The following is a 20,811-nucleotide window of genomic DNA, read 5'->3' as shown; positions in this document are numbered from 1 at the left end:
TAAAAAACTTCTGTTGTTGTAACCAAAAAAACTTAAAATCATTTGACATCTAAAAACATAGCAATCTGGAAACTTATTAAAAGAAAGCAAAACCTGAATTTTTAAATCCACAAATGCGCAAGCGAGGTTGAAACAAATGAACCTCAGGACTAGTGTTTGAATTGCACTTTGGAGAATATAGAAGTATAATGTTGCTGTAGAGTTAGTTACGCTGTAGGCTCAGAGACTGTATATAAAAGATGGATGTAGGTGTTGTGATTATCGCTCAGAAGTTTAAAGTTTAAAGACTTGAGATAAGCATTATGCTTATTGTCTAATTAACTTTTTTCTACTCAGAAGAGAAGAAACTGAAGTGTGCTTACGTCTTTCCATTCCCTAAACGACACCCTGCTTTACTTTACATTTGTGTGCAGTTTACGAAATTACATCACACTATATTAAATAAGACATAAACTAGTGATAGAGGCCATAAACCCATCAGCTAAGCGGTTACTGAGGCCATAAATTAAATTGGAAATGCAGTTAATTTCTCCCAGACTCATTTCTTCTAGCCTTATACACAAGCACGATTTCTTTTTGTTTCTTTCTTTTGCAGTTGGAGGAGCTGCCCCCTGCTGGCTATAAGAGCAAATGCCCTATTGGCTTCACTTTTCCAACCTGTGGGTTACATCCATCCTTTTATATAAGTCAGTGTGTGGGTTACAGCTAGAGCTCAATGGGCTATTAGGAGTTTCTTTTTAAAGCTGACCAAAGAATGTGCACACAGCTGTAACTACATTGCTTTGATATCAGAGAAAACAAGGGGAGGCGAGTTCTAAGTGTCATTCCCCCCCCCCCCCCCCCCCCCTGCGATTTCTCAGTCGACTTGTGGATTTTTATTTGCGATGCACATAGCAGTACAGAAGTGATCATTTCCTCAGGAAGTGTGAGGTGCACTGAATCTAAAATATTATTTTTGGGGGGCTTTGTGTTCATGTTTTACTGAGTGGCAAAGATGCACTCGCATGAGTAACAGGAACACTGACTTTAATGAAACTTCAGCACATATCAATAGATGGCTTCATATGTACAGTATTACCATTTGAATCATCCAACACAAATAAGGCATTTCAAGTTTTGGAAATGGTTTAACTGGTTTCACATGTTTTGGTGAATCAACAGGTTTTAGGGTAGCTGACATGTCACCAAATTTAATTGGTAAAGCAATTTAAGAGGTTATCAAAGGCATACACGTACCACACAAACAAATGGCAAAATGTATCAAGACACACAAGCAGTATTTGTAAAACATCTTCCTCATAATGCATTTGTTTCATCCTAACATATTATTCGTGAACTCATCAGACTTTGGCTCTTTTGTGGGTTAGAAGGGGGGAAGGTTCACCACCACCATAAATAGTTCATGTACACAATGAAGGACAAACAAATTATGTACAATGTTTTTCCTCTAATATTAAAAGGAGTAAAGAAAATCCTGAGGGCTGTCAGCTTCTGCACTTGCTCATCCCATGTCCTTTGATATATTCCTCTCCTGTTTGGTGCTTCGTAGTACACATCTGTCTTACTGATGTCTACGGAGGGACGTCAGATTCTCTCCAGATATTAATCCAAATGCACAGACAGTCTCGTTCTGTCTCAGAGTTGGAAAAAAAATGGGGAAAATGTATTCATTACAAGGTTATGATGAAGTTTCCTGCAGGCAGCTTTGAGCAGGAGCCTTGAGCAGAATGTGTTTTATGTATTCTACATCTTTTTACACTTTGATTTGAGAAGTGTCTGCATTTCTTCAAGCAACAATAGGTTCATTGTCTCTTGCGTTAATTGGTCCTACGACAGTGCTGAAATGAGAAAGAAAGACACATTTAGAGGGCTATATGCTAAGAGTTAATAGCACAGAAGAGAGCACAAAGTCTGTGTTTTGCTCTTTGCTCAGTTCAGAAGTTGGAACAGTTGGGAGAAATTAATTAGTAATCCAGTTTCCCAGTAAGCTGACCTGCAAATTATCCTCTGCACCTGAGGTCTTCACTTGCATCCCTTCTGCAAAATGCTAATATGTTGATGTTGTGTATGGCTGAGTGTTCTGACAAGAAAAATAAGGAAGGAATTAAGAGGTTAGACTCAGTTGTTAACAAGTCAATTTGCACTGAAAAGGAATCCTGCAAAGTTCAATGTTTTGCTGATGCCACAGACAGAGTCACTGAATGCTACACTTTTCTTCCACATTTCTGCTATAATATCATGAATCCTGCGGTCAAGAGAGGTTATCTTACCCTTGTGGTTTTGATCTTGTTCCCCGCATAACACATCCAGCCTGAGTTGTCAGGGAGCGTCTTACATTCCTCCCCCTCCAGGCAAGGCTCCATCTCACACCACCACTTCCCAATTACTATGGATGCTACAGGCAACAAAGACAAGAGAAATAACATAGTAGGCAAGTAAAAAGCCCCAAACTGAAAAAGCCTGAAAGCACAGCTTTGGTGGTTAGGAGATTTAAGGTGAAGTTGTCTAATTCTAATTATCTATATGTTACGTCAAAGCTATCGGTAAGTAATGTGGCTGTATTTGATAGCTCTATATGCTTTGGACAAACCGTTTTGGTGAAAAACTATTGCTTTACATTGTATATCCTTTAAAATGTGGCCTCTTTATTAGATGCAGTTATACATTAATACAGAGGCTGGAACTCAGGCTTTTCATTGAGTGTAGGGATTGGTAGGTGTGACTGGGACTTGACTTTAATGCACACCATATCCCTGCCATCAGAAGAGAAAATTGCCTTAAATACAGGGTAAGTAGACAGTAAATGGTTTGCAATGTGTGACAGAGGAAAAGAATGTGTCAGAGCTGACATGGAGAGCACTCAAATATCCCTCAGTCTGCTCAGATATTGCAGTAATATTTGCAAAAGGGTTTAAGATAAAAGCTGCAGGTGAGAGGTTTCCTAAAGCCAATATGTGTTTTAGTTGTGTCAGACCCCGACACCAAATTCATTTCTTACAAAGCATTGAGCTTGTGTAGGAGACATTTGTCAAAGCATGTGTAAAACCTTCATGAAATATCCACAAGGTGCATATTTAATCAACGCCTATTTTGTCTGTGTCTCTTTGCCTTATTCTATTTTTTATTTCTGCACTCTTCCCTGAGGTGCGCTACATTTGGCAGATGTATTTGACTGTCTTGTGTCGGAGTAAAGCTCACCCCTGCAGAAACCTTCTGCTGTCTGTCAGCAACACAATTTGTATGTGGCATTATCGCAGGTAATGTTAATCTTATTTGGGACAAAGCATTGCACGGGTGACTTCAGCCTTTTGAGAGATTTGCACAAATCTCTGTATCTTTACAAAACATATTTTGTATGTAAAACAGAACATTCTTGGTAGAATTCCAAGGGGGAAGCATCCTATTCTTGCAAAGCAGTCACTCACAGAATAAATACCATGCAATCATAGGACAGAATTAGTAAAGCCGATATTGTAGATTAACCTGATATTTTTTCTTCTTCTTTGGTTATAAAAATACTCACCGTCGACACATGAAGGCCTGTTTCTAGTGGTTCCAGCTACCTTCCCTGGCAGACAGGAACACTTGACCGTCTGTGACCGCTCCTCAATACGATTCTTATTACAGCATCTGTGAGCAGCAATTACCTCACATGTGCCCCCTTCTGATAAGAAAGAAAGAAAAAAATGGGCTACATTTAGCCATTAAGTTGAGTTGCATTTGCGTTCTAAACACTTAACTCATTTGTGGACATTTGCGGATTCACTGCTGGAAAGTTACTAATTTAGCTGAGCTCCGTGTTAACAATTATGAGGTTACTTGAGTAGTTTACACTAATCTTGCTGTTTGGAAGGAAATATTTCTGCTCACCTACATTTAACTGATGATTGTCGCTTGATTAATCAAAGAGACAATTATTAGGTTTTTAATCAACAGCTGTGTTTTCAAGCATGAAGTATTTTGGGGAGCAGTTTCTCCTGTGAAAGCAGACCCATTTTAAACCTAATGAAGGTCATTTTAAACATAGTTATTGACAAAACAGGTTTTCTAAAGATGCTATTTAGCTTTCTGAATGGAATGGCTTTTTCCCAAATATCACGATATTAATAATATCAGATTCACAGTGAATTTTTTACATCTTTAGTTATGCTTTAGATAGTACATATAACCACATATGATAAGCTTATAAAATGCTTTGGATTGGCCAAGCTTGCTTCCATGTGACTCTTTATTAAAAGAGCGGTGTATGGGTCGGACCCCTTCTTATCTCTCAGATAACTATGATTTTAGTTTAGATATATAAAATGCTCATCTATCTATCTATCTATCTATCTATCTATCTATCTATCTATCTATCTATCTATCTATCTATCTATCTATCTATCTATCTATCTATCTATCTATCTATCTATCTATCTATCTATCTATCTATCTATCTATCTATCTATCTATATATATATATCTATATATATATCTATATATATATATATCTATATATATATATGTGTGTGTGTGTTTATTAATAAACAACAACTGTCATATTTATGTTTCTGCTCATGATTTTGAATGCTTTAAAAATGTCCCTTAAGGTACTTGAAAATGATGTATCTTGTGTTTAATCTACAATGTCCATATTCATGAATTGTTTGTTTTTATGCAGCAAAATAACAGTAAAACATCACAGAAGTTTGCCGTAAACCAGAATAATCATTCCTGTGCTTTACAGTCTTTGAACAAGCGAAGCCCCTGCAGCTTGGCGAATGTGAAATGACGATGAAGAGATGTGTGAGAGCGGGCAGAAAAAAGACATCTATTAGCAGGAGGAGAGGCCTGCTTCAGGGTTATCATGAATATGAACACTGCATCCACCATGCAATTATCGCCAAACTACTGGCTTTGCCCTGAGGGATGTTAGAACTGGACGAAACGGACATGACCCACCTCGGCCTCTGGCCTCTCCCACCCACTGCGCTCAGACTCTCCAACATATGAGAGCTGTGCAGCAAAGGACCATCTGACAATTACACCCGTCAACATGACAGAAGATCAAGGAGGTTGCAGAGAGAAAGAGCAGTGAGAGGGGGAAAGTATCTGGTACACTGCCAGCAAAGTGATTTGAAGTAATGTTTGACAATGAGCTGTGGGTTTGTGAAATGTGTCATGGCTAGATTTGCATATATTGCTTCACTGCATTTGAATATTTTGGTTAGTGAGGTCCTCTTGATTCCTAGTAGTTTCTTCGAAGCCTTGGACACCATCTTAGCAGAAAACCCGATGTTGTTTGGTCATCGGACAAATCACTGCAATGAAACTAATGAAACTAACCATAAAGCAATCAAAAAAGATGGGGCTGTGTTAGTTGTGAGATGATTCAAAGACCTTTCTTTCACCTTTCTTTGAAACTTTTGCTATTGCATTTAATCAGTGATTGAATATTTACTAAGTTGTTGTTAAAAAAAAACAGCATACAATTAAGTAACACTCAACCAACTGTTTCATTTGTTTATCAAGAGAAAAATAACAAATATTTGCTTGTTCTAGGCTCAAATGGTACACTGAACTGGTGAAGGGATATCTTTTCTCACTAATTAAGGCAAACAATGAGGACATGGTTCATTCTACAGTTTGACTACCATCTGACTGTTGTTGCAGCCATAAACCCTTCTTTCTTCTGGCATTTCCTGTCTATATTTCCTGTCTTCCTCTCATGCAGTCATAAAGGGAACAAAATGCTAAGAAATATATCTGCCCTGGTACTTTTTTAAGAGTAAAATAAATCTGTGTAATAAATATGGTTACCACTCTACTCACAGTACAGCAAAGCACTACCTATTGTCAGCACGTGTGCACATTCTCAATCTATTGATCACTATTGCACTCTAACTTTAAAATTCCTTTTCCTATATTTAATTGCATTATAATACCTTAAAACGCCAAATCGGGGCGACGTGGTGCTCACACTGAGCTCTGAAACTGAAATATGAAGAGGTCGCATGATAATTTTGGATCACTTCTAAATAAAGGAAGAAAAATGTGATTGTAGGGATTCAGTTTTTAAGTGGAAACTAAATTCATTCATAAGGCAGCTTAAATTTAAAAAAAGGAATAAGATAAATCTTGTGAGTCATCATCTAAGTTCCGGGGGGATTAACCAACACGGACCCAGGTGACCTACTGGGTAAAAGTAGATCACTGAACTTCTCACTGTGATTCTCTAATTTTTACCTCATTGCATTAAGAGTCATCGTTATCTTTTCTAAGTGTGTAAAGCTTCAAAAAGTCAGATTGGTATAAACTTATTTGAAATTGATTCAGGATTCAGTATTTCTCCTGGGTTGATATTCAGCATATTTACAATCCCCGGTTGTGAATCTGCTCTTGCGGTAGCAGAAGCTAGTTGTGTTTATTAATAAACACAACTAGCTTCCCATTAAGGGACAAAATGAATAGTCAAATTTCAGACCATGGGAAGGATAGAATTAAAAAAGTTTGTCATTTTCTCGCTTCTTGCCAAGTCTGTGGAGCTTCTTTGGGTTATCATAACTCCAGGTTGTATATTTCAGAAAACATAAACAGCCTTTGGTTTAACTGAAAAATATCCAAATTCTGTAGCCAGTCTGAGCGAATATTGCCTGCTGCCTGATGCACTCAACAAAAGGGCATGTCTGCACAACGTTAATCGTGATGTACCAGTGGAAGCAGTGGGGCATCATTTGAAAACAACAGCCCACAGGGGTTTGTTCTTCTTAATGCATCTCCTTAATTGCATAAGACAGCCCCAGATTTCTTCTTTGATCTATTAAAAACACTATTCAACAGAATTAACTTGCATTGCTTGTTGCTACCAAGCACAGCAAAGAATAAGGATACTCTATTTTTGGAAATCATCACCTCCGAAGAATACATTAAAATCGAATAAAAATGCAAATCAGTGTGGTATTTCCAGCTGGCAGGTGTACTGGGTACCTTTAAACAAAAGCTAAGCTTACACTGATGAATGCTTTTCAACTTCACCCGTGGTTTCAGCCTGCAAGTACAACACGCTGCATGCTCCAAGACCCCATCATTGCATGATAAATATTGCAGAAGGAAACGAAGGATAACATGGCTGGATATGAATGCTCTCTTCAGGTAAGGCCTGGAGTCATGCAAGGGTATAATTGTTTTCTGTATTTCCATTTCTCCTATTATCAGTCTTCCAAATGACAAATGGCTTTTGACAGTGTGTGTGTCTGCCAGTGTGTGTGCGTGCTCATGGTTGTATTGCCTCTACAAAAACATTTTGATTGACAGGGAACAAGGGTCACACAGAAATTGTCATTCATCAGGTCAGAGGTCACAAAGAAAAAGGGTCTCAACTGGAGCTGCCCTGATTTTGCTGCCATGCTCCCTGCTCCTGCCTCTTCATTACTCTGGGCCAGAAAACCTGTATAACCTGCACTCAACAGGGCACAACTCATTTTCAGGCTTGGAAGAGCTGGGGAAAAAATAATTCTGCTATATTGTGGTAAGATTTCTCTAGTGTTGCCTGGGAAGGTCTGTTCCTGGTGTTGTTTGGTTTCTTATGGCGATTTATTGCATATGCTGACCTTTGTTGATCTGTTATGAGAAATAAATCCTTGGAACAATGAACATGCTTTTGATTGTGTTTGACATTTTCTAATTCTACAGTTACAGATACAATGTAAATGATTAACGATGAACAGGACATCAATGATACTGAAGTATTTACCAAATTAAGCATTGAAATTTAAAAAAAAACATACGGAATCACACCAATTTTCTTCGAGCATATGAGATAAATGTTTACATTAATACTGGACTGTATTTAAGAATAACTACATTTACTCAAGAGAGCAAAATCTATGCAGCATAAGCTAAGATTTTACTTTTTCATCCTTTTAAGAGTCTAATTTGATCCTATATTTGCCAGAAATCAATTTACATCTTTCATTAGCTGCTGTATGCCTAAAAAATGAGAGCGCTGCTAAGCCTTAGAGTACATTAGATCAGAGCTGTTTTATCAGCAGAAATAACTTTTAAATTCTTCTCAGCTGTTTTTTTTTTAAAATTTCATATTAAAAGTACTAGTCATACTGTACAACTTTGTGCCTTCAGTGCAGCTAAAGGACCTGTCTTCTGTTGTCTTACTGCTTTATTGGTTGTGTTTGTGTTACACTTTTATCAGTCTATTACTTGATATTCAAAGCACTTTTAGAGCTTCTTCCCTATGACTTTATACATTTTCACATTTAGTTTAACATCTACAAGCCATAAAATTTGATCAAAGGGTCCAGGAGAGCTACAAATGGATCTAATGGTGAGATCATTACCTTAAGTACTATACAGAAATGCTTGTAGAAAAATAACTGAATTGTAGATGCAGTGTTGGAAGAAATGTTTATGTATTTTTCGCCCAAAAGCAACATACTGGTTTCCAAGGTCAAAAATGAATAGCATACCCTATAGCCAGCAATAATATACAATAGGTCTATCTGATGTGTTCTTATAATATCCTCATATGCAGCAGAAGTAAATCATTATCAACACTTTCCTGTCTCACCCAACTTTAGAGCTTCTCAACGTCAGAAAAATGATAACAAAAACTCATAAAAAAGGAGAAAGCAGAAAAGGTTGAGGACGATTCGTTCTGGATTCATCTGAACTCCATGATTTTCGAAGCACCTAAAGCTTGATATGTCTGCAAATCAAGATGTAACAGCGTGTTGATAGCTAATGTAAAATCAATTTAATACTGATTTTGTGAAACACAAAAAGCAGAAAACAAAACATTTCTCTAACACTCTAAACAACTCCCCACAGAGGGTTCTGTGCAGAACAAGTTTACCACATGGAAAATTGTCAAAACACTTAAATGTAATGCGATTATCTACACAAATGACAACACCTGGGATCCGCAGCGTCTCATCTGCTCAATGGACAGCAAGTGTCGTTCAGTCAATGCTCTCCGGCACAATGAGTCACGCTGGAAGCCAACAACACTGCATCGAAATTCGATGAGTTATGGACAGCAAGCCTGGTTGAAGGCAAATGCTGTCAAATCATGCGTGACATGAACGCGTAGCACCAATTCTGAATTTCTGTGGATCTGCGGTCCTGCCTGCCTAATGAATGTGAGCAGGGTTCATGTGGGACCAGTAAATGGTTCTTCAGACGTGATGAAACAGCTATTGCGCAGAGGAAAATGGTCAGTTTATCTCAATAGAAATGTCACTACGCAATAAGTATGCAATGGCTCGCTGTCTACTGTAATGAGCCCAGACTGTGGGGTTGTCTCTGGAGACACTGATAGCAAGTATACCCTCTGAATGACAACACTCCTCTGCCATCTGTTTCAGGCATTCAGAACTGTGTATGCATGAAAAATGTTATACGTGTAATTCATATAGGGAGTCTGAACACCACGATTTAATGAACAGTGAATATAACCGAAAGGAAAGCACTGAAAGTAGTCACTGTTACACTCCATATACAAACCAAATGGAAAGCCTAAGGGACTCAATTTAGCAGATAACCAGTTTCTCTCCTGGGCTTTGGGTTCCATTGACTGGCAGCCGGTGGCACTCTGTGTACACCCTGTTCTGAATGTGTATGCTTGCACAGTGCACAAGTGCCATGTGACAATATATCTTGATAACTGTGTGACATCTGAATAACTCCAAACAAGCTCAGAGCTGAGTCCATGTCACATGGAAGTCCCTGGAAAGTCCGTAGTTCCTGTGGTTAATTATTTTGTAGCTCAAAAGTCATTTATCAGAGACAGCGGGCCCTGATTTCCCAACCACAGAAGTCCACGTTTTAGAGCACCATGCCTGTCACCTATTAATGGGAAATGCATCCAAGGTGACCCTTAATAGGCTTCACTTTCTCTGTGCATGCTCTCTGTAGACATCCAAGCCAGCAGGGTACAGCAGTTCTGTTGCTGACAGGAAATGGGAGCGCCAGATTAGAGAATGTCAAATTAATGCAGATGGAAGACAGTGAGAGGCACAAAACATGTGACTGCATGGTGTCAAATTGAGTGTCTATTTTTTTCCCTGCCTTCTGCAAAAACATCTGAAATCCCTGCAGTACTGTTGTTATTCTAGACATAAATGCTGGGGTGAAAGTGAGTGACATATTGCTCGATACACTCCGAGACAAATTTGTTTTGAGTCTGGAGAAAATGCAGAGGAGTTGTTGCAGTGTAAATGAGATTTCAAACAACGCTCGAGTAAATTTGAGAATTGCAAATGTTTAAAGAATTAACAGAATTTGTCAACAGCTTTAGGTATTAATTGCTATCAATGCATATTTAGGTTGATCTTTTTTTTCTTCTTTAAAACACTTGCATGTTGTAAGTTTACAAACGTATGCGCATGTGCTTGATAGAAAGGGGGTATCAACACTGCCATTTTCTACTCTGAAAAGGCACTGTCCATGACAAATAAAAGTACAGATATTCATGAAATATGCCCGGTGGTTTTGACAGCATGTCACGCAAGAAGGCCGTTAGATTGGTCTTGTGCAGTGGGCCAGACATGGGTGATACTTTATTGAAATGCCAAAAGACTACTCACAGTGAAGAGCGTGCTTTTGTTTTAAGATGCATGAAAACTGCATGTAACAAAAGAAGCAGTGAGTAGTGGAGAATGGGTTTCTCATTTGCATCTGAGCCTCAAAGTCTGTCGTCTCGTGTTGTCACATACAAGACGGGACCGGGACACTGGCGACACCGTGGTCCTGATCAAGGATATTCCGTGCTATTTTGACTCTTCAGTGAGTTGGTCCCACACATGAAAAAGGCCAGTGGTTATGTGTTTTTTATGGTGTGGCATGTTGAGCATGACAGCAAAGTACAGCAATCACACAGCAGCTTTCATGTCCATTAAACACACATAAAACAGGCTATGCTGTTGTTGCACACGATTACTGCAGAGTTCTCGGAAAAGGAGCGCATAGCAAAGAATGCATTGTAAAAATTTGTCTTCTGTCAGTGTGATGTCATTCATTTTTAAATGTCAAGCTGTTCCTGTCCTTCTATCTAGCTTTTTTTTTTCTCTAACTCGCAAATGTCCAGAACTGGTATTTCATATTTTTAGATCGCTTGCTCAGATGAAAGAGTTGCATTCAGCAAGAAGAAAAGCAAGGAGAGATAGAGCCAAAGCAGAGAGCCTTTAGAGAACGGCTGTTCGCCTCTGATGTGACTGCTGGCTGGCCCTCTCACTGCCAACCAGACAATCCACCCTGGGTGCCGATGTGGTAGCAGCATGTAAACTGTGTAACATGCGTAATGCAAAGATTAAATGACCTTTCCTGACTGTTCTCTCAAGAGACAGTGGAGATTATTATGTAGGAGTGCCGATAAGGGGAGAAATATGGCAGATATTATCTTTGCTGGCCGCCCGTGCCAAAGGATCAACATTTTAAACACATCTTCCTGCCATTAAGGATGATATAGGACATTTGTTTTGTATATTGAAACATTTTAAATGCATGCATAACATGCTTTAAATTAGACATTGTAGATGTATTCACTTCACTGACTGCCTCATAAAGTTCTTGTTAATTTGCTCGATACTGGACCAGATTTTAATGTAGACCCTTAAAAAGCACTGTCTTTTTATTGTAATTTAATTTCTTCTGGTGATGCATGACTTGAAATGTCTCATTTAGTCTCTCCGTCATGTTCTTTATATTTGACAAAAACATAATATCCCCACTTTCGTCCCCCATTTTCACACATGCATTATCCAGTCTCTGCAGGAAAGGTAATTGGATCTGTGGTGTAAATATGCCAGAAGACTTATAGCACACCAAGGAGATATTAGGAGCAGAAAAAAAAAATAAAATCTGCATGAGAGCCTGATAAACCCAATATTAATTACTTTGCTTATTCCTAATACTACCCTCCCCCTTGGAACCAATTAGCAAGTTGAGATGCTTCTTTTCAGTTTAATGAGGTCTAAGTAATGATAATGAATTTCATATTCCTGCCAAGCATTTAAAATAGGCTACCACAAAGGCAATGCCATGTGAAATGATCTCTCAAGCATAATTCCCAGTCTGCAAGAAGTATTTCCTTCATTGAAAAAATCAAAAATGTGGAAATGATGTCCCATTTTTAACACTACAAATACAGAGCATGAATTAATAGAAGTAATATTTCTTCACCACGATGCTGTTTGGGTACCACAGGGGTGTTAGTTAAAAGAGACTCTGAATCTGCAGTCTCAGTTTTAGCGAGATTACTTTTTTCAACTCGATCATAAAATCCCCAGCATCCAAATTCCACAGCAGCTGGCCAACAGTGAAGTGACAAAATCATCTAAGGAGCAAGACGAGCATGAGGTCTGCCACACCTCAAAATCCTTTGCAAAGAGAAAAAAAAAACCAGGCTTTGTGACAAGGTCTACATCTACACACCCACAATGTGGCTAAGCTGGAAAACTAGTCACCAGGGTAGAATTTTACATTGGCAGAGAGTGCATTCGCCCAAGCAATCCTCAGCACACAAGAGACACGAAGGTCTGAACTTGCTGATATAATGTTTACAAACTCTGGGGGCGAGAGCTATCACTAATTCACTGGTAGTTTTTGATTCCTGGGGAAAATGTTGAATTAAAGTGAACGAGTGCTCACACATGAACACTTGTGCAACCACTGACATCAGCAATTACAGTGAAGTGCCGTGATGGTGGGATCCTTTCCAATGTGAAGGCTTGTTTTGATTCACTGACATAGGAACAAAGGATAAAAAGGCTGAATTGATTTTTTCATGTCATTAATAATGAGGAATTTGAAGTGCTGTCACGGTGCCTGGCAAAACATTTACTGTAGTCTATTATCCTGTAACTCAATGGGCTTACGGGCCTCTAAAAGGGGGCGACATTTTTGGCTAAAAACAACACAGAGCCCATCTATGTGGCTGCAAAGTGGTACTCGCTTTCCTCTTATCATCTTATTAAAATAATGGTTCCAGAGAATACAGGTTCACAGCCGCAAATTCAAAACCAAGATATGAAAAAGAAAACAAAGAGAAGCTAAACAACTAACAGGAAGCACAAAAATGAGCAAAACAACAACCAACATACACAAGAAGAGGCACAAAGTAAAAACCAAGATATAAATAGAATACAAAATGAAATGCAGTAATGTTATTTTTTCAGTTTGGGCGTCTTGCCCTTGGGAGTTCTGGGGGCATGTTTGTCTCCAGGGTGCCACTAGCTCTTATCTATTCTGTGACTCTGGGGTATCCAGGGTTAGAGATAGCAGATAGTTATTCTTTTAGTTTCTTATTTAAATATCTAAAGCTGAAAAAAAGAGAAAAATATCTAAAGCTAGTTATTTTTGTTTCCAAGCAATTTAAATATTATTCATGTGAAGTTTATTATTCCCTCTAATAAATGCATTTCTTTATCTTTGTAAGTCACCCAGCACCACGAAACAACTCTATTCCAACATTTGTAAAATCATGCTGTGGTCTAAAGCAGATGTACAATTTAGTGTAATAAAACTTTGATACTAATTACTCCCAACATCATCATCATCCATTAATTGATGTGAAACTTTAATTGTTTGCATAAACTCATTTAAGAAGCAACTAATTTATTTTCAGACACAGATAAACTTGCTCCATAACTTTCCCGAACCGTGTTTATTATTAGCAAAAACACTCATTCGGTTTGCTGTTTTCACACAACACAAAGGACGATGTCTGTAGAAGCCGAGTTTTGTTTTGGACTATTTCTGGATTAAAGCAAACTGAGCACTTTTATCAGGATTCGGGGTTTCAGAGTCAACTATCCTTGAGCTATGTCAGCTGTCATAGCAACATATTTAGAAAACTGCTGCTAACTACAAACAAATCCAGGGTCTAACAATCTAGCTGATGACCCCAAGAGGATGCACTGCTTCTTATACCCAGCAGAGACAAATTTGTTTGAAACAATCCAATAATAATGTCATTCGGAGGCAAAACGTGTTCTGCTATTCTAAGCAGTTATTAAACAGTAGGCCTTCTTAGCAGAGCTAATGTCTTACAGAAGCAATTGGCCACGGGCCACAGTTCGTATACGCAAAGTTCTAACATAAATGTACTAATTTTAGGAGTAACAATGCATTCTGTTTGTTCCTCAGGAGCTTCTTTGGCTTAGTGCAAAAACTATTTACATGCAAGCTTTCAAGTAGGAGTTTAAGCCATAAGCATTTGGCATTTTGTTTCTTAGTGATGGATTGAACTGAATTGTTAGGTGAACTCTGTTTTACATCACTAAACACAGACTTTAGAGCAGTGGTTCCCAAAGTGGGGTGCACTCTGAAGGACAGAAGAATGCTATAAAGTGTATAGACTATATTATAGACGATGCATTTCTAATAGTTGTATTTTATGTTACTTTTTTAAACACATCAAAAATTCGCAGCTGCCTGTTGTCAGTTTGGAGGTGTGACCATAACACAGTAAAGGGGCTTCCTTGAGCGAGGGTACACACAGTCATCTTTAGTGACAGCCTAAATGAGACCGAAGCACCTCTTTATTGAGAATCTGTTGATATGACTGGACGCTGTGTTTCATCGGACTTCTCTGATTAACTGCATCTTTGTAGGTAAACAGAGACAAACTACAGATGGATTTTGTATTCCAAGTCACAATTTACGTCTACAGACATGCTTTTTTTTAAGGAAAAAGAAACCATAAACCACATTTATCATACATCTTTTCATTCTCAGCTGTTTTCCCATTTTAACCCGCCGTGATCAATCTTAGAATCAGGGAGTCTATGGCCTTCAAATGTTTAAATCAAATTTCCAAGGGTATACTTTGGCTTCAAGGATATTTACATAATGTCCACTTTGCTTAAAACATGCAGTATATGCTCCAATAGACTTTAGAGTGCCTTGAGGGTCTTGAGGTATGCAAGAGTGTGTTTTCTTGTTTTGGCTCGTTCTGGGTCACTGATATTATGAATTAAGGCAGACATAAGGATGAATAAGTTTACTTAGGTCACTTTTCTGTCACATGTAGTAGGGAATGATGGGAATGAAAGACTTTTACGTTGGGATGGAGGTTTTTAATGGCAGAAGATCTAAAAAAGCAAGACATTGAGGTAACCGCAGATGATGAGGATTATATTTATTTGTGTCTGATGATCAATGAGATATGACTTTGACAGTGCTACCTCTCAGATAATGAGGTTCACGGCAAAATAGCAGGCTGCTGCCAGCAATGTAATGACCTCAAGATGTGACAGATTTGCAATTACTGTTCTGACTCATGAATGAGTGCTATTAGGCTGTTACAGTGGCCTATTTGTAATAGGTTATGTACATAAACATGGCACAGTGTTAAAATACATCAATAAGTTCTTAAAATGTAGAATGTTTTTGTAAAGAAACTGAAAGACGTTTTTAAAATAAGGTCATTATTCATTAGTATCATGTTCTGAAAAGTTCGTTTAATTTCTACTTTAATTTGTTACAGTTCTCTAAAGGCCCGGAAGAGAAAATTTAACACTGCAGCCTTTATCAGGAGGATAAACTTTGTGAGCCATTAACACCTGTGTTATTAATACTTGGGAAAATTTGGCTTCAATAAGAAATAGCCGGTGAAGTCATGAGAGAGAAAGAGAGAGAGAGAGAAGCCTGGCAAATTAATTAAGCTGTGGGCCACAGAAATTCATTTTGCATATAAGCGTTGTGACCACAAACCATAGCCCGGCACAGAATTGGCAGAAAGACTTCAATTAAACATGCTGTTTAAACAAATATCCACAAGCTTAGAGGAGTACTCTCTTATGAATAATTCATAGGCTAAAAGATAAATGGGAAATACTAGAATATGTAAAACCTATTTGTAGCTGTGAGCATACAGTAATAATTAGGCCACTGATTGTCCTCAGATTCATTTACTTAAGAATATATTTTTCTTTCAGGGCTAACCAAGGAAATTACATGAATACTTTCTAAAATATGATGGCTGAACAAGCTTTGCCTCAGCTTTCAGCAGAGCCATTAAAGCGGGAAATCTTTTTAGCAGGCGGTAGAAGAAGTTTCTGGTGTTTCACAGAGTGGCCGATGGTCTTTCAGTATAACAGTAACATGTGTAACAGCATCAGGACAAAGTGAGTTTGCCGAGTTCCAGATGTGGCGAAGCCTCGGGCTGAGGCTGCACGCCACTTCCCATTGGCACTGCAGCAGAGCAGCGATGACACTAGTGAGAGCGTGGTTGAGAGGAGGTCTAGGGGAGGGGAGGAGGAAGATGTATGTCAAAATAATGTGCCTCCAGGATGCCTTATATAAGGCTATTAAATTGTCAGTGTCTAAAACAGTGCATAGTGGATACAACCTTTGTTTGTGACAGCCGAAAATCCATTTTTCATGTTTGTTTCATTGTGAGCTTTGCCAGCGAGTGGTTTCTTTTGTTGAGGCACACAGAAAAAAGTCCTGATCCTCTAGTCCCCACTAAAGCTGCAGAATGGGAGACATGAGGGATTTATGTGGTATTTTCACTCTAGGAAAAAAAGGAGAAACTATAGTTTCACTCCATATATTAGAAGAGAAGATATTTAAGCTGCTTAACACTGAAATTTCATCGATGTTTGAAGGAGCCATCTTAAAGAGGAAGAAGGGTAACTTTGCAAGAGTGCAACATGTAGCATGCGTGACTTAAATATGAGCAGATTTTAACATGCAAGTGAGCTCCTTCTGCTTGTATCCCCAGTTCTGCTGCTTTGCATATCTTCTCTTTGTATGCATGTTCACTCACAGCCAAATGTTTTACAGTAACCACAAGATAAGAGATTATCTGCACGGCGTTGAGATTCAGTGACCTTTCAGTTATGAACAGTTTGACCCTGCCGAGCCAAATGTTGGTGGGAGTAAGTTCACGAGAGAGCAAGGCCACCTCAGGCAGCCACTATCTACTGTTTGTTGTAGTTTTTGCTAACACCTCCACATGATGCACTGCATCACCAATGGCACTATTTCTTCCCCTGAATGTAGACTGCTGCTCAAAAAATTCAACACACCTTTGTTCCCTCTGAACTGAAGCATGTATTTTGATCTTTAACAAATATCACACAACATCTGAGGTGCAAAAGTGTAAATAGCCATACCTGCACAGGATTTTTTAAATGTATTTTTAGTATCTTAGCTTACATTTTAAAATCATTGCCAAGTTATGGGGGTTATTTTTTTGTTTGGTTGTTTGTTTACCAGGTCAGAGTTTTAGACAGAAAAAAAAATTGTCCATCTGCGATTCCTCTCGTTTCCTCTGGATATGTTCAGGGTCAAGAAATACACAACCCCAAATAAAAAGCAACATCTCTGACCAGGCCTTTACGGATGCAAGACAAACACAATCTGTTCTCTTTTGTGCACTGTTCACGCTCTTTGCACCAAATAAATACAGCACCTCATGAATCATACCGCAGAGAGCAACCCTGCCTGTACCAGGAAGGCGGAGAATAGCCCTAAGCATATCTGAGAGAGTGGCAGGCAGAAATCTGTAAGTAGAGCTGTAGGGTGGAAAGCAGGCCACCTTGTTCGATTCACTGAGCACACACAGGCACCTAGTCAAGGGTCATCTAGCTAATGGACTTCTGGACACACATTCTTTGCAATAAGGCTGCCAATATGTCAGTGGATGAACAGAACAGGTGCTTCCACAATGTCAAAAAGAAATTATTATTGAAAACACATCTGGAGTGTGAGACACAGTGCTGATAATAAATCTCTCAGATGCCTGTTCACACAGCAGCCGATAATTCATCAACAGTTTCAATATGTTTAAGAGATATAAAGAGCAGGTCACAATTAGCTGATTCCAAAACCACTACACATGAATGATTTGATATACGTCCGGGTAGATCTAAATTCCTATTGGCAAGGACACAACTGATCTCTCGCCCTCTGTAATCTTGATTTCCTCTGGTAATACCAGTCACCGTGAACTCGTGGCATTTTGCTGCCTTTAATGATTGGCCCAGTGGTCTGTAGCCAATGGCCTTCTTGCCACCAATTCATGACCCGTCAACCCCAATCCTCCCACCAATCCAACAGGCACACAACACAGCACAGAACAAATGTTCGAGTGTCAGAATCAATCCAGACAGGCATCCCATCCTCCTCTCATAAAACTGGCATCTCATTTGTGCGGAAGTGAGGTCTATGGAAAAATGGAATGACAGGACATTTTCCCTGTTAGTAAGACGGGGACCTGAAGGATTCAAATTGTTTCTTTTCTCCAAAAAAGGACCCGAACGCACAGTTGAAATATTAATTCAATTTCCTTTTGTTGATATGAGACCACCTATGAGAAGATATCCCATTTGCCTGTGTTTTTCCCCTCTTCTTTTATATATTTTTCTACGTCTCCAATTCACATGCACACACCTGAGTGATGAAATGGAGGTGTTGGAACGGGAAGTCTTCTGACTCACAATATTGAGACTGTTAAAAAGACTTCTTGCTGATATGCTTGAGGTGCACCAGCGCATAGAGGAAATAACAGACACTCAGGACCTGCACATTCATGCAGCTACTTCTCCCTTTGAAGTTCTGACAGCATTGAGCTTCCTCTTCTCTGTTGAATTCGGAGATCATAATTATTTACCATAACCAGGGCTCACGTCCGCCTGATGAAAACAAAAGTCCGACCGCAATGCTTCACTCATATTCCATTCAGTGCAATTTCACAGTCAACACAATCGCACAGATCAAATTGAGGGGGAGCAGTGTAGCATGAATATCAACCGTAATAGCTGAAGAAGGAAAAAGCAAAGGCATTCATTGTTTATCTGTGTGATCTTCAGTAGAAGTTCTCAAGCTATGTGGTGCAAATCTTAATGAAAGTCAGCCCCTGTGCAATCTGCCTGCTAAATAATTTGTTAATCACTAATATATTAATGGAATAAAGACTGAAATAAAGTGGGCTAATATTTTCTCTTAGGAATCTAATTAAACACTTAAGCAGCCAAACCCAGCATACAGTAGCAGTACTCAAGAGGCAATGGAAATAAATGGAGATGATTCAGAATGTATTTTTTGCAGCCATTTCTATGCTGTATGTGTCATGTCAAATAAGAAAGAAAGTACAAAAAGACTCACCAATCATATGAATTGTGGTCCGCCCAGGCCTTGTCCCAGGATGCTGTTGGATGGTGTCGTAGAAAGTGGCCTGACACAGCTGGATGGCAGTCACACTGACCCAGAGGCACAGGCAGAGCAGCCAGGACATGACAGGACACATCTGCTGAGGACCAGTAGAGCTGGAATCAACCCATAATGCATTATGTCTCAACCTCTGACCTCACTCTCCCTCACCTCCACTTCTGCCCCATCCCCTGTGCATGCACACTTCTGGAGTCTTGAGCAAAAATGAATACATTTCAATTTTCTTTTAAGCACTTTTGTCGGTAATTTGACCTCAACGCCCCTCAGTGGAGATTTTTAGTCATCAGAATTTATCATTAGCATGATTATATAAGTATGAGTTCTTCACCATTTCATCTTCCTACTTTGCCCTGTCTTGTCCCTGAGCCACAACACTGCAAATGTGGAGTGATCCCTGGGGACTTTTTCCCATGCAGCAGAGATTTCCCCTGACAGGCTGACTCCCTTCAACTCCTGAGCTGTGCTCCTGCCTCAAAACCAAAATCAAACTTAAAGAAAGATAAGATTTTGCAAGCAGCTGGCTGCCGTGGCTTTTCTGTATCTGTCACAGTAATATGACAGTGACGTGGTGGTAATAGGAATCAAAAGGCTTGTAACGTCTCACCACGCTGTTTAGATAAGAAAAAAAAAAAGGAAAATATAGAATTCACGGCGAGGAATGCATCTGGTCATATCAAAATGGAAAAGGAAAAAATATTTTTCTAAAAACATTCCTTCCCTGAAATTCATTCATATCAGGATTTATTTATTAGGTTTTACATTTTAATCTAATTTATATATTTCAATGACAAGCCCTAAAAAAAACTTTTATCAAATCATAAGTAAGAAAAAATCTCATTGGTAGTCCTGGGTTGTCTTTTCTGTCTTTTTATTTATTGATATTGGTTTTGTAAATGTTAAACTGGAATAAAATAGATAATTAGCTAAACAGACAGTGCAATTTTAAGCAAAATCAGTATCATAAAATAAGATCAAATGTATTTAGATTTTCTCAACGCTGTATCAGAGAGTCCAGTTATTCTTTATGAATGCATATTTCACAGTTTCCATTCTTTTTCTTCAAAGACTGATACAAAACCTGAACATCTTAACAACGACAGAAATTAGGTTTCACTCAGAGAAGAACAAAAGATTACCTTACCTGAGCAACCCAAAAAATGAGTGTATAAATATCTCAACAGAATGGCATAAATCCATCCATAATTCTGCTCATGTTGATCCCATCCAATAACTGTGGATTTGGCTCAAGCAGGGAACTCCGCTGACTCTGTCTCCCTGCTCCACACTTTGATAGCAACAGTCCGGTGTTTCACGAATGACCGTCAAGCCAGAGTCAGGAAATAGATTTACAGCTGTTTCAATTCCACCTTTGAATTATCACTGCTTCCCCTTAAAGAGCTGCTCCCAGTGACACTGAATTCATTTGCCCCTTCGCATTTATAGGCACGTGCAGAGTGCTCCTTGATTAACTGTAGTGGAATCTCTTCTTTCCCCGTCTGCATCCTTCCAGTGAGAGGCAGCCTCTGAACAGCAGCGCTCGCTGAGTCCCTCCTCAGCGAACACTGAGAGACAAATGTTCACGTACAGCTTGGCTGAGTGTAAAGAGTGTATCACATGTCTTAAAGCCAGACTGCCTCT

At 38.9% G+C, this 20,811-nt stretch overlaps 1 protein-coding gene across 2 annotated transcripts; it reads right to left on the bottom strand.

The window, feature by feature from the left end:
* Positions 1-1,066: 1,066 nt before the first annotated feature.
* Positions 1,067-20,708, bottom strand: LOC308407745 (chemokine-like protein TAFA-1). 2 transcript variants are annotated; one of them, XM_080899585.1, is made up of 6 exons: positions 20,315-20,708; positions 19,108-19,268; positions 3,524-3,664; positions 2,271-2,395; positions 1,994-2,080; positions 1,067-1,838 (listed from the first exon to the last, which is right to left on the bottom strand). In XM_080899585.1, the coding sequence occupies exons 1-5, from the start codon at positions 20,368-20,370 to the stop codon at positions 2,048-2,050; spliced, it is 516 nt and encodes a 171-aa protein (XP_080755711.1). In that variant the 5' UTR covers positions 20,371-20,708; the 3' UTR covers positions 1,067-1,838; positions 1,994-2,047. The 2 variants fall into 2 exon arrangements, with proteins under 2 accessions (XP_080755711.1, XP_080755712.1); XM_080899586.1 differs by having other exon boundaries at positions 19,108-19,249.
* Positions 20,709-20,811: the final 103 nt, after the last annotated feature.

Source organism: Rhamphochromis sp. 'chilingali', assembly GCF_963969265.1.
Source record: "Rhamphochromis sp. 'chilingali' genome assembly, chromosome: 12".
NCBI classification, from domain to species: domain Eukaryota; kingdom Metazoa; phylum Chordata; class Actinopteri; order Cichliformes; family Cichlidae; genus Rhamphochromis; species Rhamphochromis sp. 'chilingali'.
The sequence above is the reverse complement of the archived record's forward strand: the minus strand, read 5'-3'. Positions and strand labels throughout refer to the sequence as shown.